General features: G+C 57.3%; 2 protein-coding genes across 23 annotated transcripts in view; one reads left to right on the top strand and one right to left on the bottom strand.

The window, feature by feature from the left end:
* The window catches only part of MAP4 (microtubule associated protein 4), a 161,996-nt gene extending 148,532 nt beyond the window's left edge, over window positions 1-13,464 (top strand). For 14 of the 17 annotated variants that reach the window (XM_042801965.1, XM_042801957.1, XM_042801967.1 and 11 more), the window contains 6 exons: window positions 215-343; window positions 1,821-1,913; window positions 6,525-6,606; window positions 8,539-8,651; window positions 11,168-11,345; window positions 11,509-13,464. In XM_042801965.1, the coding sequence (XP_042657899.1) occupies window positions 215-343; window positions 1,821-1,913; window positions 6,525-6,606; window positions 8,539-8,651; window positions 11,168-11,345; window positions 11,509-11,516 (603 nt within the window). In that variant the 3' untranslated portion in view covers window positions 11,517-13,464. The remainder of the gene's footprint in view (window positions 1-214; window positions 344-1,820; window positions 1,914-6,524; window positions 6,607-8,538; window positions 8,652-11,167; window positions 11,346-11,508) is intronic. The other 3 variants (XM_042801954.1, XM_042801964.1, XM_042801966.1) reach the window with 3 other exon arrangements.
* Window positions 13,465-17,423: 3,959 nt separating this feature from the next.
* The window catches only part of DHX30 (DExH-box helicase 30), a 35,738-nt gene continuing 27,265 nt past the window's right edge, over window positions 17,424-25,896 (bottom strand). For all 6 annotated transcript variants that reach the window (XM_033001888.2, XM_042801823.1, XM_042801822.1 and 3 more), the window contains 11 exons: window positions 25,730-25,808; window positions 24,857-24,961; window positions 23,582-23,757; window positions 22,550-22,756; window positions 22,083-22,164; window positions 21,380-21,573; window positions 21,149-21,308; window positions 20,711-20,868; window positions 20,181-20,284; window positions 19,923-20,062; window positions 17,424-19,311 (listed from right to left, as the gene is read on the bottom strand). In XM_033001888.2, the coding sequence (XP_032857779.1) occupies window positions 19,076-19,311; window positions 19,923-20,062; window positions 20,181-20,284; window positions 20,711-20,868; window positions 21,149-21,308; window positions 21,380-21,573; window positions 22,083-22,164; window positions 22,550-22,756; window positions 23,582-23,757; window positions 24,857-24,961; window positions 25,730-25,808 (1,641 nt within the window). In that variant the 3' untranslated portion in view covers window positions 17,424-19,075. The remainder of the gene's footprint in view (window positions 19,312-19,922; window positions 20,063-20,180; window positions 20,285-20,710; window positions 20,869-21,148; window positions 21,309-21,379; window positions 21,574-22,082; window positions 22,165-22,549; window positions 22,757-23,581; window positions 23,758-24,856; window positions 24,962-25,729; window positions 25,809-25,896) is intronic.

Raw genomic sequence — 25,896 nt, 5'->3', positions numbered from 1 at the left:
ATCCCGTGTCCGAATGATGTTGCTTCCCCTCCACTCCCTTAGTGTTATTCTTCCTGGGCATGGGATTATATTTTGCCAGAGGATTTTACAGCATGTAAGAAGTTCTACTGGGTTGTCTGCTCCACTAAGTTTATCTGGGTAGCTTGTGTTCACGTACTCTCCTGCCCACACTTTTGCTTTTGCTGGTTGAAATCATCCATTTGTCTCCATCTAGGGGAAAATAGAGAAAAAGCCAGAATCAGCCGCTGCTGCGCGCAAGTCTGAACCCAATGCAGTCTCTAAAATGGCTCCTACTAAAACAACCGTATCAAAAGAGGGTGCCCCAAAACAGCCCAATGGGAAAGTGAGTTTATTTCAGACTTTTCTCTGTGGGAGATGAAGGAAAGCATTTCCATTTTGAGTCACTTTCCCTTCTCTTCAACTCTTCTGCTTTCTCCTGTCAGTGTCACTGTTCTTTGCACGGACGCTCTTCCAATTCTTTCTTGTAAACCCCGAGGTGTTCTCAGCTAAACCCGTTCGGCCACGCCTGTCGTAGGGACCTTTTCCATGCCTGCTGCAAAGGTGACTGTTTTCGGAGCGGAGCCCTCCATTTTCCCTTCTAGGCGGATGGGCTTAACTTCGAGCCGGAGGTTTCCCTCACAACCAGGTCTTCCTACGCAGCGCTGGTTTGTAACTGGGAGGAGAGGTTTAGGTCAGTGCCGCTTGGTTTGAGATCCCAGAACATTAAGGGCATCCTCTCGTTCCTGCGCTGTGCCCCACGCAGCGGTGGGTGAGCTCCCAGCTCCCCGCGTCGGGCGGTCGCCGTCGGGGGGGTTACCCCGCCGCTGTCGTGACAGGCGGTTCCAGCACGAGCGGGTGGGGGGCGAGGGGGGGGGGGGGCGCCGGGGGTGCTGCTCGCCTTCAGGCCTGCTCAGGCAGAGCTGGTACGGGGCGGGCGGGAAGCCGGAGCCCCCGCGCCCGCCCGCGGCACCGGTACGGTTGCGGAGCTGCCCTTGTGCTGAATCCAGTCTTCCTGAAGTGGCGGAGGAGCTTTTGGAAACCTGCTGAAGTGAGAACGTCCTGGTGATTCCTTTTGTGCTTTGGATTTATCACCTCTTTCTAGAAAGTGGGGTACAGCTTCTGCCACGTTTTGTGCTGTGTTAAGTAACCCCCAGACTAAACACGCGTGTCATAACTAACCTTTGTAAACGCAGGCCTGTTACTCTCACTCAGTCACTGCCTTTGTGAGTGAAAGCTCACCTAGCGCACTCCTTTCGTACTGGAGAAAGTCCAAGTCATTTTAGTTTGAAGGAGAAACAATTAAGATAAGACAGGCCTGATCAGCTTTAACAACCCTCATCAGAAGAGTTGTTTCTCAGACCCGGGCTTCACTGCCCCGCGGTTTTGGAAGAGGTTACCCGGGACTGGAGCCAGGCCAGGCAAATGGAAGTTTGCTGGGCAGCCGGTGGGGCTGCTGGGAGGCAGGCGGCCCCCGCGCGGGCTCCCCCTGCCCCGGGGGGCTGCGCTGTGGGGCAGCCCGGCCCCCCCGGCGCGCAGGCGGGCGCCCTCCGGGCGGGGGGAGCCCCCCGGGGTGTGCGGAGGAGCCGTCCTCACGGCAGCGCTTGCGCTCCCGCACTAACACTGTCTGTGCAGCCTCTCCTTTCGTTCACTTCTCTCTCACTTTCCTCCTCCGTTGCTTTCACACCTAATACCGCAGTTGGGTTGAGTTTAACACAACTCTTTGTTTTTCTGCCGTGTTAGAGCATCCACTCCAGCCTGCCGTATGACAACTCTAACCAGTCCTCTTCCCTTGTGTTGTTTTCCATTCTGTAACATTCCAGGTCCAGATAGTCTCCAAAAAAGCGAACTACAGCCATGTTCAGTCCAAGTGTGGTTCCAAGGACAATATTAAGCATGTCCCTGGAGGTGGGAATGTAAGTATGGGCTCTGGGCAAGCTGTCTTTCTACTAACTCCCTCTCTTGTACTTATGTTTTTATATGTCAGTCTGAAGAATGCTCTGTTTCGGGCAGAAAGGTGTGGCAGAGTTTCAGGGCTTCTGGAAATAATGTAGGCTGGAGAATTTTTTTTTCTATTTTTTTTTTTCCCCTCCATGGGATGCTAGGTTGAATGCGTGTGTTTTGTTTCGTAGCACTACAGATACACCTGACCTATTAAATGTGTGGTATTCGTGACCAAAGGGAGGGTGTGCACATCGTTGACCCCAGGACTTAGCTGGCTGTGGATTCCCTCTGCAGCCCGTGGAGGCACCCTCTCAGTCCTCTGACCTATTTTAGACGTCTGATTTTTCAGATGAAATCAATTGTGGCCTAGAAGTGCCCGTTACTCTTCACTGGCTAATAGAGCAAGCCTGAGTCAGATTAATTTCACTTCTTGTTTCACAAGAAGGAAGACTTTGAAAAAGGAGGAGGAAAAGACTCTGGGACTTAATCTTTGAGCTGCAATTAATTTCTAAATTTAAAGGCTACTGGTATCTCTGGCAGCGGAGCTGAGCTTATTAAAATAGAAGGCTAATCTTGTAATGTCTGTGTACTTGGATTGCAGGATTCTACCCTGAATGTTTGTCAAAAAACCCCCAGGTTAACTCTCTAGATGCTAACGCTTTTGAAAGCACGACTGTAGTTTGGCAGGCCTGTTGCCTTGTGGGCACACCTGTACTACCTTAAATCTGCGCTAGGCCGTTCGTACTAGGGATAGCTTGCAGCGAGACAAACATGGGGTGGTTGCAAAAAGCCGGTGGAAGCACTGAAGCCCAAGAAAGCTTTTTCCTTCGGTGTTCAGCTACGCCACGTTCCCGAGGAGCCCCGTCCAGCTGTCAGACCTTGTGGTGCTTTACGCCCAGTGCCTGCGAGCCAGCACGGGTGAAACTCCCTGCAAATTCCGAATGTCCGGGGCTGTAGTCAGCGTGTGCTGTCCGCCTGGCTCAGCGGGTACGAGTGCTGGGCAGGACCTGCCTGTGGTGCAAACCGCCGCGGCCGCTTTGCCTGGGAAATGTATGTGGGTTTGTCTAGCTGGCTGAACCTTTACGTGGCCAGTTCTTCCTTAAATCTTTCCAAGAGGCGACCGACTCGGGGTTCTTAACAACCTCGTTCCCTACAGGTTGGTGGAAGGAGACAGATCTTGAAGTCACACGCGCAGTGCTCACTTAACTTCCCATCGGGAGTCGCTGGGCACGCGTCTCTGCTGCCCCTCCTTGCCTTCCAGTTTGCAGATCCTCGCCAGTGGTGGGATTTGCCATCCTTATTTCATATTTCCATGACTTACCCGGCGCTCAGAGGAGCACACACGTGTGTGTGTGGAGCCTCCCATAGCACTGCTCACGCCAGAGAATTCGCTGCGCCGTAGTAAGAAAAGCTGATGTCAGGACCAGCGTGTCGATTAGGTGCCCTCATAATCTTTTTCGGCTGCGCACGTTTCTGTTCCTGCTGCATATTTCAGCTGGTTTTGTCACCCAGGTTTGGAACGGAACGTTTATACGTCATCAGTGTTTTGTGGCAGAAGTCCCTGTGGCTGTACTGCTAAAGAGCAGCTGCTGCAACCTCCCAGCTCCTGCACTCGAAGGAGCTGTATTTCATAAGCCGCTTTAATTTTGCTGCTCTTCCCTTGTATAGCCTTTTAGTGGACAACAAGTCTCACACATACTTTTCCTTTTTTTTGAGGCCAACAGAAATGTGTTTTAAATGTGGGGGGATATTTTTTTTGTTTAACTACGTTAGTCAACTGTTCCTTCCTCTAATGAAACAACAAAGTCCTCTCCTGGGGACGTTCCCGACTCTAGGGGACAAGTTGTGTGCCTGCTTTCTTTTCCTCTCCCACACTCTCCTCCTACCACTGCAGTTTTCCTCCTTGTTCAACTACTTAAGCCTTTTGCTTTGAGAATGAAGTGCTGCTTTTGCCCAGGTTCCCGATGCCCCCCACGCAGCTTCAGGCAGTACCACTGTGAGTAAAGGAGACGCAGTGGCCGATCTGCCTTCCTAGAAAAGCATTTCCTTTTCTTCATTTTTATATCTGCTCACTCCCTTCGGGGCACTGTGATATTGGTGTCCTCTTCCAAAGATGTTTTCTTGTTCAAACAGTTACGATGATCACTTCTGATAAAAGACTTCCCGGTGTTTATCTCCCGAACCGCCCCACTGATGGGGGATGGCTGGGGAGCCCGTTGTTATAGCCCATGGCTTCGGTTAGAGCTTTTAGGAATCCTGGGGGCAGGAGCTGGGGTTAGTAGCAAATGATGATTCAGCTTTCGGGTTACTCTGGTAGAAGGGACGGGCATCCTACCTAAGTGAAGTGGGTCCTAGCTGGGGCACTCTGCGTCCCCATTTTGCCTTCTATACGTGGAGATAATTTCTCTTCCCCTCCAAGATCCCCAAGAAGACCTGTTCAAAAGCAGTAGATGCTGTTCCTACTCACATTACGTTTGCCAGAAACACCGTGACGCAAACGTAGTTAGGTTTCCTGGGTAAAAGCTTTTGTTGTGTTTTAGTATTTCCTCCCTTTCTTTTTAAAGAGAGCAACAGTAAAGAGGGAGGTTTTACGAAGTGCAGGTGGTGTACACGCTGTTGAAGGTTTAACAAGGTGATTTGGAATGTACATATGTTTCTCTACCCTTTGGCTTGACCCGCTTGGATGGATTGGGAAATGGGTAGGGATGGAGAATTTAAGAATAAATGAGTATAGCACTTCCCATCTGAGCCTCTGTGTCAAGCTTTCAGGTCTAAAGTTTATTTCTGACGCCACAGCCTGAGTACTTGGCTCTAGAAATGCAAGCCCAGTCCTTTAAACGTGTCTCCCACTGCAAACTCAAAACAGCTGATGTTAGAAATCGTACGAGAAATACACTTCCATGTCGGTATAATTGTTTGGATCCTCAGGTAAAATCCCGAGGAGTCATAACTGGGTATGTCTAGCCTAGCTGATGAAAAACATCATTATTTTTAAATAAGTTCTGTGAAATAAATTTAGCTCTATTCCAGTTCCAAGCAAACAAGTACTCATGATAAAAGCTGTAATAATTTCACCAGCAGCCCCCAAGAAAATCAAATTCAGTAGCTGTGATCTCGCCCTTTCGGAGTGTCTGGTGTCACTGAATCAGGGTACACGAAGGGGGAAGAGCGTAGCAGGAGGCCGAACTGTGCTGTCCTCCTCACTGTGAGCAAACAAGACATCGGGGCTTTGAGTCATCCCTCTTCACAAGTAGGAGGAGGATTCGTGCTTCCTGAAAAAGATGCAGCGCAAATGATCATGATCGTTCTCAATAAGCTTTTAGAGTAGCCGGTAAGTGAATGAATCCTTGTCATGTTGAAAAGGAAAGGTTTTCGTTTTCTCCGCGAGATGATCTATAGCAGAACTTTCTGTGCGTGTAGCTGTCAGCTGGCGGTTGCTGATGCGACCAGGAGAGGTTTGTCCTCTTAACGTTACTACCAAAAAACCCCAGATTTTTCCCGTGGAAAGTGAGAATGTCAACTCAGTAGGGGGTTAGACCAGATGATGACCTGAAGTTCCTTCCAGTATAACTTATCCTGTGTTTGTATGAAATGAAAGGTCCGTGAGTAGTTAGACAGTAAGTTCATTCTGGAGTAGAGGAATTTTTCATCCACCTGGAGCTACAGGAGGAATTTTAAAGATGTCAGAAATGGGGCTGTGTACAACGCACTCAAAGATGAAATGTATTTTGAGCATTAAACCTGTGCCATTTTGACCCCACGTTTGTCCTACCCCAGAGAAGACACTTCTCCCCAAACTCAGTGAGGTCCCCAAACACCGTGCTGGAACGTTTAGCTCGTTGACTTGGAAGAAGGTCGTTTCCTGAGTCACGAATATCTCGTGCTTTCAGGACTGAAGGTTTTGTGTGCCACCGTTGAGTCACTGGCAGAACGAGGTTGAAGGAAATAATACTGGGGAGTAGCTTCCCCTCCCCCCCCCCCCCCCAGGGCTCGGGCTCGGGGGAGGACAGCTTCTCGGGCACGATGGTCCCTCCCGGGGTCCCGCTCGCCGCGGGGAGCCCGGCGGGGGGCCGTGGGGCGGAACGCGCGCGTTGGGGGTGGAATGCGTGGGAGCTGGTGGCACGTCTGTGGCCCCCCAGGGGGAAGGGTGGCTGGGCCGAACCCTGAGGTGACACCTGCCCTGGGGGGTGTCTGGAGCCGCCCGGGCCCTGGCCCGTGTCCTCAGAGGCAGAGACAGGCTGGGGAGGGGGACCGGCTTTTCGTGGTCCCTCTGCCAGGTGCTTTTGCCGTCCACGGGTGTGCCGTGACCTCCAGCCTCCCGTTTCTGGTCACGGTCCATCTCTTAGTTTTGCCTGGCCTCAATTTCTGCCTGCTCCCGTTAGCCACTTCGGGCTGGTGCAGGCCTTTAGATAACGCTAAAGCGTTCGGCACGCGGTGGCAGGGAAATCAGTATGAAAAATACAATACGGTGGAAAAGGGGGGCAGGTTAACTAAGCGTGACCCGGTGTTCGAGGTGGCCCGCTGACCTCCAGATTCACAGGAAATGTTTCTCTGTGGTGAGTTGTTTGTTTTTGCCTCCTCAGGTGCAGATCCAGAACAAGAAAGTTGACCTTTCCAAAGTGTCCTCGAAGTGCGGCTCTAAAGCAAATATCAAGCATAAGCCAGGTAGAAATTTCACCATTTCCTCATCGTTTGTCTGTAGATATTGCACGTCGCTTAAATGTAGTCCTGGACTGCGGGTGAAATAGTTGAAGAGGTTTGTTGTGCTCAGGGAGTATTTCTAGAGGTACTAAAGCTTCTTTAGCAATTCCTGGTGGTTTCGTGGGTGGAGAAGGGGACTGGGAGATGGGGGATTTCCTCTTGCCTGTGAAGATAATCTTCTGCTTTGACAGAGTTCTCTTTCTTCTTCCCTTCTCGTTTGGAAGAAAAAAAAAAAACAAAAAACAAAACAAAACAACAAAAAAAAACACAAAAAACAAACAAAAAAACTAAAAAAGGCAGATACTTACCATGACCATTGCAGGAGTCTGACAAGTTCACCCGTGCTCACAGAGAGCGCTGGGGCTCTCAACACCTGCGTGCTAGGGAGGGATAAAGTAACTTCCCTCTGATTCTTCAAAGCAGGTACAAGGGTCTTTTTTTTTTTTTTTTTTTTTTTATATATAAAACACCCTTGGCTCTTTAATGACCTCTTACGGGATGAGTGTGCGGGGATTCCCTGCTTCCCACTGAGCACGCAGCAATTACTCTGCGTGAATTGCTGGGAATCCCGGGTTCCTGGGCAGGTCAGCGCGCGGCGGCCCCACCTTTGTGGCATCCTAAAGCACAGTCGCCGCTTTGTGGGTATCTGAGGACAGTTCCCTGCCCAGGAGAACCCCTGGCAGTCCAACAGCCGTGCGCGAGGGGCAAAGTTCATCTGCCTGAAGCGGAAAACGAAATGCCTGGAGCTTGTCTGTGCTCCTAGGAGCTCCCGGCGCCCTTCCTGCCAGCCGGTTGGGTTGAAGGCAGCTCAGCCTCGCGCACCGAGCGCCACGGCTCGGTGCCTCCAAACCCGCGCCCGCTTTGGGAACCTGGGGCCACGAGCACCGCCTCTGTTTATTCAGTGCTCTCTGGTAACGAGCTGTGCGTGACAATTACTGCTCTTGTCCAGGGCAGATTAAAGCAGAATAATCCATCCGTCTGTTGTCAGATGTTTTAACCGATTTTGTTAGACTGAATCAGTTGGCTTCCGTCGCTGGCCATGCCAAGCCTCCGGAGCGCCAAGGGCTGAGTATTCAGTGATGTCACTGGGAAGCAAAGTTCTCCCTGGCAATACTGAGAGAGTTTTTTTTTGAGAGACCTCCTGGAATGTGGACTGCATGTATAATCGTATATATTAATGGAAACTGTGGCATTCTAGATATAGGAGAATCTCGCTGGGAAGGTACAGTTGTTTTTCTGACCTTGAGGTTCTCCTGAACCTGGTGTCCATCCAGCCCCCACGCTTGGCGTCTCCCTGCCCGCGCGTGGGTCTGTGTGTCGGGGAGGGAGCTGTCGGTCCGGGCAGGCAGGGAGCTGCCAGGGATGGAGTAGGAGCGGGAACAGATCACAGACAACAAAAAGGAGCAGAAGGCCTCCCGGCGCCGCCGCCGCAGACGGGCTGAGCTGGCAGAGGCCTTGGCGAGGGACCCGGGTGGGAGTGGGCAGCTGGTGTCGGCCGTTGGAAACGCCCCAGCATGGGGTCGGGGTGGAAGCGGCGTGTCACGCCTCGGGTGGGGGGAGGCAGATTCCCAAGCAGAGCTAGCGAGGCGGTGGGCGAGAGGGCATCTTCCCAACTGCCTGTGCGGGCACCCCCAGGCTCTGCCCTGCAGCCCTCCTTGCCTGCCCTGTTGCTTGGCCTGCACGGGGGGGAAATCCCCAACTTTCACCTTGCCGCTGTGGAAACGGAACCTTGACTGGAGTGGGACCCAGGCGCTTAAACGTATGAGTTGGTCCTGCCCCTCCTCCTCCCCCAAAGTACATGGAGCCCCCAGCGGTTCCTCGGGGACGGGGGCAGGTCTCGGGTGGGGCCGTGCTGGGGGCAATTAATAAACTCGCTCCCACGCGATCCTGTGCTAGGCGGAGGAGACGTCAAAATCGAGAACCAGAAGCTGAACTTCAAGGAGAAGGCCCAGGCCAAAGTGGGATCTCTGGACAACGTGGGACACTTGCCAGCAGGAGGAACTGTGAAGGTGGGTGCTGCAAGCCCTGGCACATTGGGGTCGGGTTTAAATTTGGGTCTTCTCCTTGTGCTGCTGCTGACGCAGTGCAGCTCCTCCACCCCCACCCAGCCTTTTGTAGCCAGCTACATATTTCCGGAGCCTCGGTTGTGAACCCCCCGAGCAGGTGTGAGTTGGAAAGGCAGAGCGCCGTGCCCCACCTCGGGGGGGCTCCCTGCCAGCCGCCCTCAGCGCTGCGCCTTTCCCCTGAGAACCTGAGCGCAGGGATTGCTCTGTAAGCTGTCAGCCCGCCAGAGAAGCTGCCTGTGGCCTTTTCCCCCTATTTTTTTTTTTCTTTTTTTTTTTTTTTTCCCCAGTAAAGCTGGATGAGATTAAAGTGCTGCGTGCTGGGAGGCAGCACCTCGCAGCGCTGGGGAGCCCCCCCTAACCTGCCCAGCAGCCCAGCCCAGAGGCCCTTTGTGTGAGGAGGGGAAAAAGAGAGAGAGAGAAAAAAAAAAAAAAAAAAAAAAAAAAAAGGTTGTGCTCTCGTGGCTTCTCCCCCCTGAGAACGTGAACTGCCCCCAGCCCGGGCTCTGCAAAATGCAGCTCTGGCTCCAGCAGCACCACATCTGTGCTTGGGGGGGGTGGGGGGGTGGGGGGGTGGAAATCACACCCCCAGCCCCCCGGGGGATTGGGTGGGTGAGTGGGCTCGCCCCGCCACGCCAGGTAACCAGGGGAGCTGTGCTGGGGGCTGTGTTTAGGTAATCACTAACGTGGCTTTGGCGTGAAACACCGCTGCTTCCGAATTGGGTGGTAGCTCTGGAAGCGGAGAAAATAATCCTGTGCTCCAGCATCAGAACTGTTAAAGCATGACTTTTAGTCTTTGCCCCCAGCAGGACAGAGGGAGGAGGAGAAAGCCCTTCCGCACAGCGAGTTCCCTTGGTTGTCCCAGCGCTGTTTGGTTTGAGCACTTTTATGTTGTGGAGGGGTTTAGAGTTCAGCCGGCTTGAGCTGTTGTGTTAAATGCCGTGTGAATTTGAAAGAAATAATCCCTGTCCTAAAGAGCGGATCACGCAGCAGGATTCACAAGTGTGTTTAGTCCGTTGCTTAATCACCCCCGTTGATGATGAGGTGACTGCCAGGGTATTTCCTGGGGGCAGAGCAGGGCTCTGCGACCTCCCGTCCTTCGTGTCACCTTCAGCCCAACACGACGGGGCCGACCTCCCTGACTTGGGCCCCGCTGGGTGTTGGTTGGGTCCCCGTGTTCTCAGTGTGTCCCCAGACGACGAAGTCCCCAAACCTCGTCCTCGCTTTTGTCCCCGCGGCTCTTCGCTTGGGCCCCGTCAGCGCCTTTGCTCGGCCTCGGCCTCGGCCCTGCTCCGGGCCATGGGTGCTGAGCTCTGGGTGCTGAGCTCCAGGCCGTGGGTGCTGAGCCCCGGGCCGTGGGTGCTGAGCTCTGGGCCGCGGGTGCCGAGCCCTGGGTGCTGAGCTCTGGGTGCTGAGCTCCAGGCCGTGGGTGCCGAGCCCCAGGCTGCTGGTGCCGAGCTCCGGGCCGCGGGTGCTGAGCCCCGGGCCGCGGGTGCTGAGCTCCGGGTGCCGAGCCCTGGGCTGCGGGTGCTGAGCCCCGGGCCATGGGTGCCGAGCCCTGGGTGCTGAGCTCTGGGTGCTGAGCTCCAGGCTGCGGGTGCCAAGCCCTGAGCCGTGGGTGCTGAGCCCCGGGCCGCGGGTGCTGAGCCTCGGGCCGCGGGTGCCGAGCCCTGGATGCTGAGCCCCGGGCTGTGGGTGCCGAGCCCCGGGTGCTGAGCCCCAGGTGCCGAGCCCCGGGCCATGGGTGCTGAGCCCCAGGTGCCGAGCCCCGGGCCGTGGGTGCTGAGCCCCGGGCCGTGGGTGCCGAGCCCTGGGTGCTGAGCCCCGGGCCGTGGGTGCTGAGCCCTGGGCCGTGGGTGGAGCCCCGGGCTGCGGGTGCTGAGCTCTGGGCCGTGGGTGCTGAGCTGCGGGTGCTGAGCCCCGGGCCGTGGGTGCCGAGCCCTGGGTGCCGAGCCCCGGGCCGTGGGTGCCGAGCCCTGGGTGCTGAGCCCCGGGCCGTGGGTGCCGAGCCCCGGGCCGTGGGTGCCGAGCCCTGGGTGCTGAGCCCCGGGCCGTGGGTGCCGAGCCCCGGGCCGTGGGTGCCGAGCCCCGGGCCGTGGGTGCCGAGCCCTGGGTGCTGAGCCCCGGGCCGTGGGTGCCGAGCCCCGGGCCGTGGGTGCCGAGCCCTGGGTGCTGAGCCCCGGGCCGTGGGTGCCGAGCCCCGGGCCGTGGGTGCCATGCTCTGGACCCCGCGCTCGGGGACGCGGGGACTGGGAAGCCGGCCAGGACGGCAGTGTGCCGGGGAGCGGAGGGGGCCGCTTCCCCCCCCCCCCCCCCCCCGTCCCTGCGCGGGTCTGGGCAGGCGGGGAGGGCGGAGGGGACCCCGGGAACCCTCCCTCCACCCCCCCCCCCCCCCAAACCCCGCACCCCCAGCTCCTACTGACTCGTCCCTGTCCCCCCCCCCCCCCGTTGTCTCACTGCAGGCGGAGGGGAGCGCGGAGCCAGGGCAGCTCCCGCCGCCCCCCCAGAACGGGGAGGTGGCAGCGGCCCAGGCAGGCGGCGCCGGGCGGGAGCACGGCGTGGGGCCAGCAGCGCCCGCTGCCCCGAGCGGTGCCGACCAGAGGGGAATTCAGAGCTTCGAGACTCAGATACAAGAAACAAGTAAGTGCCGGCGGCTCCTCTCACGGCTCCGCGCCGGGTGGGCCGGGGGGGGGGGAGCACTGCGGCAGGGCCGGGTGACGGGAGCGTTGAACTGTTTGTAGCGACGGCTGCAGGGTGTTCTTGCCTTTTTTGTTAATTCAGAAAATTGCCTTTTATTTTCCAGGCATCTAATGATGACATTATGGTATCGTCTTCCTGTCCCCTCTCTCCTCCTCCTGCCCTTCCCCTCCTCCCCTGCCCTTGTGTCGCTGCAGATTGAACCTCCCAAGCTGACGTTCCGGGAGCGGGCCAAGGCTCCGACGGACCACGGAGCGGAAAGCGTCGTCTCCAAACCCCCCCACCTCTCCAGCAGCACCTCCTCCCCCCGGCGTGGCACATCCATCAGCCAGAGCCGGGGCTCAGTCGCCTCCTTGTCACCGCTGCAACAGCCAGCTCCCCTCGCAGCGCTTTCTCAGCAAGGCTTGTGACCCCCCCCGCCCCCCCCCCCCCGTGCTCCCCAGCCTGACACAGCTTGGCTCTCTTAACCCGGCGCCTGCCCGTCGCTGGGCCGGGGGGCTGCCGGCTCCCCGTGGCCCCCCCCCCGGCACGCCGGGCTCTGGTGCTCCCCCCCTCTGGGCAGCCTCACCCCTCCCCACCTCCGCTTCACCCCTCTGCGCTTCGGGGGGGGCACCGGGGGTGGGCGGCCAGCGCCTTCGGGGGGGGGACGGGCCCTGGGCCGGGCAGGAGCCCGCCCGCACTGCGGGGGCTGGAGCCAGGCCGGAGTTAACAGGGATAAGCTGTGATCTTGCTTTCCGTCTTTTTTTTTTTTTTTTTTTTTTTCTGGAAAAAAAAAAAAAAAAAAAACCCAAAAACCAACACCAAAACCCCAACCTCTTCCTCCTGGCTGCTTCAGTTTCTGCTGATCCTGTTTGATGACGATAGGTATTACACACACGTTAGGCTGTTTTAACTGTTGACTTTAACCTTTTATTCTTTGTGACGATGTGTTGATGATTTATCGTGCCCCAAACCCATGCTAAGTTTCCTTTTCTCTTTCCTAACCGTAGGCGAGTAGAGACATTAACCGCTGCTGCAGTGCTGGCTTCTTACTGACATATCCAGCAATTGTAACTTTTTTGTCGTTTTGTTTTTGTTTTGGGTTTGTTTGTTTGTTTGTTTGTTTTTTTGATTAGGTTTTTTTTGTTTTTTGTTTTAATATTTTAAAACGATGGAGCAAATTCGTGGGATTTAAGCCATGTCTGAAATGAAAGGCACAAGAATGTGTTAAAGGAAAATTTGCTGTAACAGATCAGATGAAGCCTGTGTTGACTGCAACGAGACGTGTTGCATCGATGCTCGTAAAACCTCCTGCAGGGCCAAACCGCCAGCCCGGGAGGGTTCCTAGGACCTGCTGCGCATTAAGGCAAAGTCAGTTTATTTATTAACTTGCCCCGCCAAAGCCCTGGGATTCGGATTTTTCCAGCCAGGGCCTGGGGGGGGGAGGAGGCAGGAGGCTGCTCTCGCGTGGAGTTGCAGGTTGAGGCAGGCGGTGAGTGCTGAGGCAGAAGGGGCTGTGGTGTGCGTGTGCGGTGCCGGAGGTGTCGGGGGGGGGACACGGCTCCGTCAGGCTGAGTGGGGCCGGGGGGGGGGACGCCGCGGGCAGAGAAGGGCTGGGGCAGGGGAGGCCGGTTCCCGATGCCGGCGAGGGGCAGCTCAGACTGGGAAGGAGATTTTTACCTGCTGGGTGAGGCGTGAGCTCCTCGTTTTCCTGTTGCGAATGACACTAAAGAAACGAAATGTAAATAAATTAAAAAAAAAAAAAAAAAAAAAAAAAAAAAGCGCGTTCTTGGGTCGTCAAACTAATTTAAAGCAAAAACCGGGGTTGGGGTGGGGGGGGAAGCCGAATAACAAAACACTGGGATCAAAGTGACCTGAACCAGGCGCGTGCTGCGGGGGGGCTGGTCAAGGAGGGGACAGAGGGAAGCCTGCAGCTTCTCATGCTTGTGGGGAAAGTTCCTTGGGAAGCCGACAATGACACGAGATAACCCGGAATCTGTATTTACACACAAAGATTCTTATTGCACTTGTATTTTTTATATTAAAGTTTGCATGATTTCTAATAAAATGGCATTAAAATGTACTAGTTTGCATCAAAGTCGTCTGCTAGTTTCATAAGTGCTTTTTCCTCTGAAATACAAATTTAAATAAGCAATGCAGATTTGCACCTGAAAGGGGCGGTTATATATACCCCAGACAACTCCCAGTGCTTCCCTTCCTCTTCCTCCTCTTCCTCCTCCTCCCCACCTCTCCCTCCCGGCCCCTGCCCTCTAACCCCCGGCCGGGGTGAGCGGCCAGCCCGGGCCCCCCCCTCGCTCCCAGCACCGGGGGGAGAGGGGCTGGGGCTGGGCGGGGGCTCGGGCCCCTCCGTCCTCCCGGGCGCCGGGCCGATGCCCGAACCCCTCCAGCCGCTCCCCCTCCCCGCATGCTGCCCCCGGTATATATCACTGCCCCTTCGCTGAGCTTCCTTCTTACCGCTAAATTCTAAACACCAGCTTGATCTTGTCAACCTTGGGTTTGCTTTTGGTTGGTTTGTTGTTGTCGAGGGTTTTTTTTGTTGTTGTTGTTGTTGTTGTTTTGTTGTTTGGTTTTTTTTTTTTTTTTTCCAACACTTGAATCGAGGGGAAGTTTGGTGGCGAGGGGCTGGAGAGGCGAGTGGGCTGATGCCCTCGGCGGGAGGAGGCAGAGCTGAGCGTCCCCGAGCAAGGCCCTGGCCCTGCACCGGGCTCGGGCAGGAGCTCCGAGAGGGTCCTGGGCCCCCCCGGGGGCGCACGGGGAGCCGGGGGGTCGGAGGTGGTTGTTGGTGAAGCAAAGAGGAGGTGGAGGCTGGAATGTCGCGTTCCTCTGGCTGCTCTGCCCGGGGCGGGAGAGGGGAGGCAGCCGGGTCCTGCTCTGGGTTCAGGTGCTGCAGGAGGGAAGCAAGTGGCAACATTGCACTTTATCTGCTGAGATTGCAAAAAAACAAACAAACAAACGAACAAAACCCCAGGCAAGCAAACCTGTAACACCCTGCAAAGGGACAGGAACGCCACCTTCTCCCCCTGCATTGCTTTTATCTGGTTTCTTGACTGCCCGGCAGTCTCGGATAAGGCTTTCACGTCTGCGTGCGGCTGCGTCCCGGCCCGACTGAACATGCACAAACCTTCCCGACTGCCCCGCGGCGCGGCCGACCTGTGCTTCTGTGCCACTTTCTCTAACACTTGTTGTGCCTGTGTTTCGCTGACAAACTAAATCCAGATACACTAGTTCGGTGTGGTTTTTCTAGGACAGCTTTGGTTTTATTGAGGATTCTTTTTTTTTTTTTTTTTTTTTAATTTTATGTCAAGGAAACAGCTGTACATATCGCTAGCCTGGGGAAAGATCCGTGTGTGGTGAAAATGACTTTAGTTTCCTATCTGGAGAGCTGGGAGTGAGCGGGTTAGTGCCGAGACCTTCGCTGAGGTCTGTGGAGAAGCTGCTGGCCGGCCGAGCGCCCGCGCAGAGCGGGGCTGGGGGCTGTGCTGGCTGTTGGCTGGATCTGAGCGTTGAGGTTGCAAATTCCTGTGGGGGGGGGTGAAAAAAAAAAAAAAAGTCGTGGTCTGAGTTAGGTGCAACGTGAATGTACACGGTCCCGTCCTGTGATGCCGCTGGTGGGGCCTGGCTTTGCTCTGTGTGACTCCGCTGGCAGGGCAGGCAGTGAGGGGGGCCGGGGGGCCGGGGCAGCGCGCTGGTTTGGGGGAAGCCGTGGGCTGGGGCACGGCGGGAGCGTGGGCAGCCTCGGGCGAGCTGCTCAGCAAAGCCCTTTCCTGGGCTCGTGGTCGGGGTTGAGCGTTGGCTCGGAGGTGTCGGAGCCGCTGAAGGGCTGAGAAAGCCGAGTGGGCTGCGGGAAGGGCCGGGGGGTGTCGGGGGCTCCATCCCCCCCCCGGGGCTCTGGCAGGCACGAGGCTGCCCCACGGCCCCGGCTGCTCCACTGTGTCCGGGCTGCTGGAGCCCGGCGTCTCCCCGCAGTAGCAGTGGCACACACGGTTACTTGGGGGCTTTTTCTACTGTTCGAGTACATTCACGTAACCAAGGTTGTGGGCTTGAGGCCACGGGAGCGGCGGCGGCTTTGCTGCTGCCCCCAGCGAACGCCTCCCCTTGCGTCGGAGCCCTGGCCGCAAACTGAATGTAGTTTGCTCTGCTGGCCCGCGCTGTCGTCCCCCGCGTAGTGTCGCTGTGCGAGCGGGGCTCTAGGCCCCTCGGCTGTCCGGGTCGTTTAGGCAGAATTTCTAGTTTTTGCGGCCCGCGACCGGCGCTTGCTGGCGGCGACGTGGGGGCTCCTGCGCCCTCCCAGCCCAGTGCTGTCCCCTCGAAAGGCCGAGGAAGCAGGAGGCGGGCGCTGGCTTTGCCCCCTCTTCACCACCCCCAAATCCAGCAAGAGCAAGCGGTCGCCTTCGCCCGCCCCTCGCGTCCCGCTGGCCACGCGCTGGTGTGGCGGAAGAGCTCGGACGCGGGATTCCCCTCCTGCCCCCGCTGTGCCCGTCCCACCCCAGCGCCTGCAGCTTCGCTTACCCCGTACCGCGGGTACGAGTGACCTGGGGGGGGGGGGGGGGGGGTGTTGGCCCAAGGAGGGGGGCGTTTACCCACTCTGCCTCAGTTTCCCCACCCGCAAGGTGGGGGCTGACGCTGTTTCCCTCCCCAGGGTGGCACGAGGGGCCAGCAGGGCGTGAAGGGGGCTCTACGTGTGACGTAGTGTTATTATTTCGTGTCCCAGGCTGAGTCGGCGTTGGCCCCGGCGCAGGGTGCTGCCCCAGGAGGGGGTGCTGCCCCAGGAGGGGGTGCTGCCCCAGGAGGGGGTGCTGCCCCAGGAGGGGGGTGCTGCCTGAGGAGGGGGTGCTGCCCCAGGAGGGGGGTGCTGCCCCAGGAGGGGGTGCTGCCCCAGGAGGGGGTGCTGCCTGAGGAGGGGGTGCTGCCCCAGGAGGGGGTGCTGCCCCAGGAGGGGGTGCAGCCGGCGCCGGGGCGAGTGACAGGGTGGTACCGGGGGGGGGGGGGTTGGGGGCTGTAAGGCCTGAGACAACAGCTGGGGCGGGGGGGGGGGGGGGGGGGCAGAGCCCCTCCTGCCTCCCAGTCACTTCATTCTGGTTTTTTGCTTCTGCCTTTCTGTCTCGCCCCCCCCGCGAGGGGCTGTAAGGCTGTCGTCTCCTTAGCAACATTTCCTGACTTGATGTTGTGATTCTTACTATTGTAAAAGGGTTGAAATAAAGCTTCTAGATGTTCCTCCTCAGTGTGGGTGTGAGTTTTTTGGGGGGGGAGGGCTGGGGACCGCCCCCCCTCCTTGTCCTACTGGGGCCAGAGGACAGCAGAAAGAAGGGGGGGGGGGGGGATGGTGGGGTCTGATCCTGGGAAATTCCCCCATCCCGGGCTCCAAGGGGAGCGGGGTGCTGGGCTGGCACCAGGGACCTGCCACCACCCCCCAGGACACTCACCCCGTGCCGGTGGCACCGGGGGGGTGTGTGTGGGGGGTGTGTTCCTCCTCCCAGCCGTGGCTGTGCCTGAGGGGGTGACCCCCAGGGCCCCCACCCGTTCTCCCCACAAGCAGAGCTGTTTTCTACCCTGCAGCGGGGGTTTGCCTCAGCTCCTGTCCCGCCCCCCCAAACACCCCCCCCCCCCCCCAAGGCCATGCCCTGGCAGCTGCCGAGCCCCGGGGACCCCTGTGACACCCCAAGATCCTCCCACTCCCCCGCCGAGTCTTTTCCCCCCTTCCCTGCAGCTGCACCCCCCAACGCGCCTTCTGCCCGCTGCAGCCACAGCCCGGGTCACAGCCCCCCCCATCTGGGGTCAAACCCCTCAATCTGGGGTGAACCCCCCAAGCTGGGTCAGAGCCCCCAAACTGGGTCAGAACCCCCAAACTGGGTCAGAACCCCCCAGTCCCGGGGCAGAGCCCCCCATCCCGGGGCAGCCCCGCCACTCAGGCGCACGCCAGCAGCTCTCCCCTCCCTGCCACCACACCAAGAAGCTTCAACTGTTGCTCAGCTATTAAAAAAAAAAAAAATAGAAATAAAAGAATGAAGAGGACAGAGGCAGTTACTACTCTATCCCTTTTTATTGTCTTTAATCTATGTTGTAAAAAGATCCAGTATCACATAACAGCCACTGAAGTATCCCAATATCACACTAGTTCTGAACCATTTAGACAATAGCTTAGTCTTTTTTTTTTTTTTTTTGGCTTTTTTTTTTTTTTTTTTTTAAACCTGCTGGAAGGGAAAACCATACTGCCCATTATACAGGCCAAAAGAAACAAACACTGGTCAAATAATAGTGACAACCTCAAGCAAGTGAAATGAAGATGAAAACCTCTGCGTGACCCCAGGCCGCGGGACTCCGCTGGCCCCCCAGCTCCCGGCCCCCAGCCCCGGTGCTCTCTGGAGCCGTGGGGCTCCCGCACACCCCCGCCCCATCAGCTCCCAGGGCAGAGGGTGCAGCTCCCCCCCAGTAAAGCCCGTGACGAGGAAATTAAATCTCAGTAGAGAGCACGGGGGGGAGAAGCAGAGCATGGCCCCGCGGGGGCCGGGGCACGCAGCCCTTCACCAGCAGCAATTCCAGCCTCGCAGCCGCGCTCAGCCCGGGGCTTTCTGCCCCTGCCCGCCCCCCATTTCAGATTTACAAAGAGCGTAAGAAACGGTGAATAAAAATAACGGGTGCGGGGCTGGCGGGGAAAGCGGCCGCCGCGCCCCGAAGCGAGGGTGCAGTACCTGGAGCTGGCCCGCCCGGGGCTGGCGCCGGACAAACACTAACGAAGCCTCACAACAGCCCTGTGAGGTAGGTCACTGTCTTCATTTGACAGGGAATCCAAGGCAAAGCTGGGGTTCAAACTCCAGATTTCTCGGTTAATGCCGTGCCTGTCACAATCCTCCTTCCACAGAAATATGGTCCCTGTTCATAGAAAACAAAGAATTTTGTGCCAATGCTCCCGGCTGCCCGCAGGAGAAAGCGCTCACAGGCAGACTGGCATCTACAATCACGTCCTGTGGTGCACACGGTACAGGGATTCGGCCTCCTTGGCGTTGGGAGAACAAGAAATTAATAATAAAAAAAAAAATTTAAAAAAAAAAATAAAAAAAAGTAACAACGCAAGAGGACAAAAAGTACAGGCAGATTAGGAAGGACAAGTCCCATCTCACACTGGTAACGCCACGGCTGCGCTCGCGCTGTGGGGCGGCCGGGCCCCGCTCTGGGGCTCGGATCCCGCGTGGAACGTCGCGTCCGCCGGCGCCTGCGGGGCTTGGCCGTCCTCGGGAAGGGGCCGAGGAGCAGGACCCTGCGCCAGAGCCGCCGGATCCAGGCCCGGGCCCCGCCGCGCGTCCTCCTCTCGGGGCGGGAGCAGCTCCGGCCCTGTGGGGGTGGGCGGGGGTCGGCCCGCAGCCGCCGCGTCCTGGCTGAGCCGGGAAGAGCGGAGGAGGAGGAGGAGGAGGAGGAGGAGGAAGAGGTGGTGGTGGGGGTCCACGAAGCTCGCGTCAGGGTCCATCGGCACTTCCAGTCCATTGCAGGCGGCGCTGCGCCGGTTCTTCCTACGTGGTGACCATGCACGGAGCCGACAGCAGGAGATTCAGACAACATTAATCTTCTAGGATGGAGAGAGATGACTTCACAAGGGATAAATAGAACTTTTATTTAAATAAACATTTGTGAACATCTTTATACAAATTACAAGTCCCCACACAATCCTCCAGCTCAGCCTAAGCGCCAAAGCTGCCAGGAGGGCCTTTGAGCAGATCCACCAGGATGTCGAGCAGCTGGCTGTGCTGGTGGTGCAGGTCCCCGGGGATGGCTGCCATCTCGTAGCACAGGCACGTCTCCACCATCTTGGAGAGCGACACGCGGAAATCACGCAGGAGGCGGATGGTGTAGGAGTCCCCCTCCAGCACCAGGAGGTCGCTGTCGGTCAGGGAGACTGTCGCTCGCCAGCCGTCATCTTCGTGGGGAGGAGAGAGGAGGTGAGAAGCAGGAATGGTGCTGGCCCGTTCCAGGCTGCGCTGGGCCCCTCCGCCACCGCCCCCAGGGCCCTCCCCACACTTTTTGGGAAGTCCGGGGACTCAACGGGGCCCAACGGTTCCCCCAGGAAAGCCAGGCAGCGCTCTGACCCACCGCACCGGCCTCCTCCCTGTGTTTCCCATGGGAGCGACTGGTGGCGCAGCCCGTCCCAGCTGGAGCCCAACTGCAGCACTGCCAAAACCCCCCCCGGGGGTAAAAGCAACACATCCACGGGGTGGGGCTGGGGGGAAGGCTCCCTCCTCCCCACCCACCAGCTGTGCCTGAAGACCAGCTCAACTCTCACTCCCCGAGGATGAGCCTCCAGGCTCGCTCAGCCTGCCCCGGGGCTCGGTTTCCTGGTCTCCACGGAGGGCTGCAGCTGAGAACGGCTCGTAAATCGTCCCCTTGGTGGCCCCGTTACAACAGCCAGCGCCAAGCAAGAGGCTGGGAAAGCCGGGGCTGGGGGGGGATGGCTGGCGGAGGGAAGCAGCGGGGTGCCCGGAGGAGCCGGCGAGCGGCACGAGAGGACGGGCAGGGGAAGGCGGCGCTCACCTCGCACGTGGATGTCTGTGTCGGTCATGAGCAGCACGGCCAGGGGGTGGACCTGGGAGGAGTCGCGCACAAACACCCCTCCGTTGGACTTCACCGCCATGAAGTACGTCAGCCAGCGGCTGTAGAGCTTGGACGCCTCCCTGCCCGGGGGGGGGAACAGCTCCGTCAGCTGCGGGGAGGCGCCGGGAGCGGCACCGGGGTGCTCGGCCCAGGGGTCCCCAGCCCGGCCCGCTCGCAGACGGGACGCACGTCACCCACCTGTTGATCGTGGATTTGTGGAGCAGGACGGTGCCAGCCTTTGTCCGATAGGCGTAGCTGTTGGGTTTGAACTTCCCCTGACGGGTCACTTTGCCTTGTCGCACCTGAAACGAGAAGAGCGTCTCAAACGGCGGCCCCGCAGGCAGCCCGCCGGGCTTCCCCCACAGCTCGCTTCCCCGCTTTGGGGTAGGGGGAAGTACGTTCCTCCCTTTCCAGAAGCTCCGCTGCGGCAGCCGAGTACACACCTGGGGGGTGACCAGACCTGGCAGTCACCACCCCCCACCCACGGGGCGACAAGCAGGAGGGAGGTGCCACCTCGACGGCTCGCACACCAAAGCTTCGAGAACCTTAACAGCCCGGGGGGGTGTAGGGGAGGGGGCCGCTTGTCCCCAGGAGGGACCCAGGGGCAGCACGGGAGCAGCAGCACAGACAGGCAGCCCGCCTGGGACACGCATTCCCACGAGAGCACAAGCATCTCTGGCACCCCAACGCTTCCCTGGGCGACCAGCAGCGAGCCCGGGGGGCGGTACCTGGATGAGGTTGGGGTACAGCCCAGCCATGAGGACTCCCTTGACAAGTTCCTCCTCTTCACTGTACTGGTTACAGACGGACGAGGGCATGGTACAGTCAGATGGGGACGACACCAGGAAGGCTTCGTAGAGGTTCTCAGAGAACTGCTTGACGAGGCCTACGGGGAGGAGACAGCCCCAGGGGTTGAGATTCCCCCTCTCCTTCGCCCCACTGAAGGAAATAACCTCAGCAGGGCAGCACCAGCTCCGGCCCCGGCGGCTCAGCCTCGGCGCCCACCTCCCTCGCTGGCACCCAGGGCCACGCCTGCACCCAGCAGCGCCCGAGCCAGGACCTGCGCCCACCCCAGCCGTCACCTGCCCACTCCACCCCAGTTTCTGCACCGCGTTCTTCAGGCTTTTTCAGGGGACAGAGGGGAGCAGCAGGCCTCCGGGACTCACCGTTGATGAAGCGAAGGCTGGGGCCGTACAGGTAGTAGTCCTGCAGGTAGTTATCCCTGGCACGACTGTCTCGGCGTCTCAGCACCTCCTCCCAGCCCGCCACGGCTCGGACAAACGCGAGGTGATCGCTCCCGCTCTCCCGGCTCAGAACAGCCTTGGCCTGGGAGACAGACACACGCGTCAGCCCCTTCCCTACCTCATCTCCACCTTCCTCTAGGAGGGGCTCCTCACCTTGTCCACCTCCGCACGGTTTTGCAGGCTGCTGCTGAAGGGGTCCCGGGTGAGGCAGGAAACGATGACGAGCAGAGGGTGGAGGCAGCGGTAGATGGATGCCAAGACAATGGCCTTTGCCAGCCGAGGATCTGTGGAGATCTGGGCGAGGCGTTTGCCCAGAGTGGTGAGGGCTTCTCGCTGGTCCAGCACCCCTGCAAGAGCCGCCCGCGAGGGCACGTCCGTCAGCTCCGGGGGGGGCTAAAGCAGCGGCCGGTGGCCTCGGGAAGCTGCCAGCACAACTCGCCTACTGGGCTCGGAGGATTTGATGTAACCTCCAGAAGAGGCACAGGGCATCGGTGCCTACAAGGAGCACCCAGAACCTCCCAGGTCTAACTGACCCGAGGCCACAGAAAAGGCTGTCGCTTGTCGTCGGGCTGTTACAAGGCCCCAGCTACGAACTCCACGTCACAACCTTCCTCCTTTCTCTGTCGTTCTCCCGCCTTTTTTTTTTTTTAAACCTTGGCAAGTTCTCCCCACTTCCTGAGCGAAGCGGTGTGGGAAATAAAAGAGCACCACAACGTGTGCGGTCTGGGAAGCCCCTGTCAGCTGCCACCCCTATCTAAGGCCAATCCTGCCCAGTCCTGTGCCAACTCCCACCTCCCGCGTCCAGACAGCAAACCTGTTCCCATCACACCCACACCAGGACACAGCATCAGCTCACCAATCTCCTGCAGCAAGATCACTGCTTCATCCACAGCTTTGATGTCAGGGCTGTCCAGAGCCTTGGAGAGAAATTCAACTGCCTGCAACACAGCAAGGGGAAGGGAAAAGGAAAAATAAGGGCACGTTTCCCATACAGGAGTGTGGGAGAGCCCTCGGGAGTCCACTGCCCTGCCCCAGGGTCCCAGACTGCACCACAGCTCCCTCTGTGTTTGCCTACAGGGATAGGAGCTCAGCCCTCTCCATTCTTGCAGAGTCTTTTAGACCTACTCTGTAATCTAGGGAAGCTATACACTCCCTGGTCTTAACTTCCCTAGACAGCACTGCATTTAAGAAAGCAAGAACTGAAGCCATCAGCATCTCGGGCTTTCCCTCCTCGTGTTTGCGGTCAAATCGCGCCTCTGCAACGGGCAGCCCGCAGGCTGCATCCTGCTGGCTCAGCCGGCTGCAGGCGTGCACTGTGCTCACCGTTTTCTCCGGCATGTGGATCTTGGCCTGAACCACCAGGTTCTCCAGTGGGGTGCGCAGGATCTCTGGAACCTGGTAAGTTGGCATCTTGTCCAGGCGGCTGCGAGGGAAGAGGTGATAGGCAAATCCCGACTGGCAGCGGCCAGCACGCCCTCGCCGCTGCACCACGTTTGACTTGGACACCCACACTGTTTCCAGGCAGGACACCTAGGAGGAGGAAGAGGAGGAGGATTAGGCATGAACACTCGTGGCTCTCCATCCTGTTTAAGAGCAGCCTTCCATCCGATCCACAGACCTCCAAGTCTCCTCACAACCGACCCACCGCCCGCGGAAGGGCAAGGAAAGCCTTTCCAGTCTCTAGCAGGCAGGAGGGCAAATGCCTGAGCTGCTCGGTGCAGGGACGAGAGCCACCCGCCCTGGCCCCAGGCCACCACACTCCCCGGGGCTCCCCACGCCTCTCCCATGCCAGTCCTGCTGCCTGCCAGGCTGCACTGCGGCACGGAGCAGGTTAAAACCGGGCAAATTAAAAAGGAAAAAAAAAAAAAAAAAAAAAAAAAAAAAAAAAAAAAAAGGGGGGTTGTATACTCTTCCTCTTAAAGCTGACTAACAAGTTAAGGTACTAGGGTCAAGACAGCTTCAAAGAAGAGCAGCACCTAACAGGTCAGAGGTGGCCTGCTTTGGCTAGAAAGAGGTTTCTGATGAAATCAGAGAAAGGCAGAAAGCAAATGGAACAGCTACAGATGTTAGATGGCATAAAAGAAAGATGGGAAGGGAGCAAGATTTCCCTTACATTTTTGAAGACACCAGGCTTTTGCCTGTTCAGCAGAAGCTGGTGGGGAGCCTGGCAGGGAGCTTTGTAAAGGCAAACACTGACTGGCGAGTCAGACACTGTCCCCAAACAGGGACACAGCACCTGTGCCCCCTGGGAAGCAGCTCCATCATCCCATTAACAGCATCTCAGACCTTGCTGTGAAAACATCCATTAGCTCCAGTATGTCCCAAACGCACTTAAAGGTGAGAAAGCATCAGTACCTTGGTCTTTAGATCGTAGCGTTCCTCCTTGTGCGTGCCGCTGTCCACCACGTGGACAATGTCGTTGATGGTGATGGAGGTCTCGGCGATGTTGGTGGCCAGGACGATCTTCCTGACACCAGGTGGAGGCCTCTGGAAGATGTTTTGCTGGTCCATCATGGGGATGTTGGAGTGCACTAGGGAATAACACCAGAGTCAGTCCTGCCCTGTTGAGCTGCTTCGCAGTACAAGGCCAAGGCGAGCAGAGATTCTCGGCCTTCTCGTACCACCACCTCCTGCTTCCAGAAACGGGGACACCACTTGTAAATGTTCACTGTCAGCAGATCCCTGCCAGCCAGACCCCAGGAAAAATCCTCCACACATCCTTAGGGAAGGCCTCATTTCAGTTGCTTTGACCTGGAGCTCAACAGCAGCAGGAGCTCAGGTCAGGGGCTGACGGCACCGCCAGAATATCCCTGGGCCCCAGGCAGAAGTCCCACTCCTTCCCACAGGCCAGTTCCACAGCTCCCCCTTTTCAAAAGGCCTACGGGGCAGAGGAATGGGGTATCCTCACTGTCATTTGCCTTCACTTGGTCAAAAATGGTTATCAGCCAGGGCCCGTAACTCTTCTAGATCACGCGTTTGCCCTATTACAGATCAGTGAGGCAGAGAAATTCCCAGCAACCGCTCAGAACAGCAGGGGAGTACAAGAACACGCAGTTTTCACAAAAGAACACCTGCATTTATTAGCAACTGAGCTGCTCAAAATTGTGCTTCTGGGTGGCCTTATTTGACACTGAATAGGGAAGACCGTTAAAAAAAAAAAAAAAAAACACCAACAAAAAAACAAATAAAAAAAAACACCCCACCAAACAAAAAAACAAACCAAAAAACCCCCAAACAAACCAACACCAAAAATCTCACAGCCTTGCAGAGTAACACTGGCTTTTGTTATAAATTTCCCTCCTGCCACAGAGAACATTAACTGATCAAAGCTGAGCTGCCGAGTACATCTCCATCCCACAAAACAGGGCTTGAAGAGCTTTTCTGCGTAGGCTCAGCATGCAGCTACAGCAGCGCAGAATTTAGCAGTTTCCCCCTTGCCTAATTCCGAACTGCTGGAGGCAAACAGGAAGCCAGTTTCTCCGATCATGTACAGGTTTGGACAGCCTCTGCTAGGAGGAGTTATCTGTGCTTCACGTGCACGATTACACAACAGGGACGTACACCAGAGCGTACAAGCTTGCTCTGTGTCAGAGTGCGGGAGCCAGAAAAGGTCTGGCGCTGCCATCTCACCTGGTAAGACGAGGTACCGGCTGTTCTGAGAGCCGAGCATCTCGAGCAGGCGCTGCTGCACTCCTTTGATTTCCTGCCAACCAGGGAGGAAGCAGAGGATCCCACCTGAAATACAGCAGGAGTTAAGAACAAGCGACCCAGAAATCCAAGCGCTTTTCCCCAGCTGAAGACACAGAAACCGCTTCTGCGGCACGGAGGGACATCCGTTATTTCCCCAAGTCCATGGCAACTTTTAGCCCAAGAAGAAAAGCAGGGCCCTGGCCTGTGATGCCCCTGTCAGCTGATCTCTAAGGAAACCTGCCTCATATTTATCATGAACAAATGACAGAGCCATTATGAGAAGTCGGACCCCGGCGACTGTTCATCTAGACTTCATACCTGCTATGCTCTACTGGCTTCTTGTTAGGGCAAGGTTTTAAAGTCAGAAAGAAACCAGGCTATCTGTAGTTTGAGAGTGAATGCCTTCTACTAGCTTTGAAACACTTGAAACTCTTATAATTCAGCTGAGACTCCTGCCTTCTTCACAAAAACATTACCTTCCAGGCAAATATATTTAACAGGGATGGGTGTCCAACACAGAAAGGTAACTAAATTGTTCAGCACAAGGTTGCAAATGCTGGGGCACAGACAAGTCTTGCCCTTCACCCCAGGAACAGCGGTACCTCAGGACACCGAGACACTGAGGACTTGGATGCTGAATTAGCCAAAGACTCAGCATTAGCTCATGCAGCACTTCAAGACCACTCGGTTCATCTGCAATTCAAGGTGGCCTTGCAGAAGTCAGCTCAGCATCACGTTTTCTCTGCAAAGGGACTAGGCTCTGCAGGGTTCACTTTTTCTGCCCCCAGCAAAAGGGGGTGAGGCAGAACCTACCTGGTTCTCCGTGGGCATCAATCTGGAGCACGAGGTCAGTGATCAGATCAAGATCAAGGACACATTCATCATCCGATTGCTGGATAAAAGAGGACGACACAGGCAGGTAAACAAGCAGCAATCTATCAGAGAGGCACACAGCCTCCCAGAGCATCTTCTGGAGAGAG

The sequence above is a fragment of the Tyto alba genome, unplaced genomic scaffold (assembly GCF_018691265.1).
Source record: "Tyto alba isolate M040663 unplaced genomic scaffold, T.alba_DEE_v4.0 Super-Scaffold_38, whole genome shotgun sequence".
NCBI classification, from domain to species: Eukaryota; Metazoa; Chordata; class Aves; order Strigiformes; family Tytonidae; genus Tyto; species Tyto alba.
The sequence above is the reverse complement of the archived record's forward strand: the minus strand, read 5'-3'. Positions and strand labels throughout refer to the sequence as shown.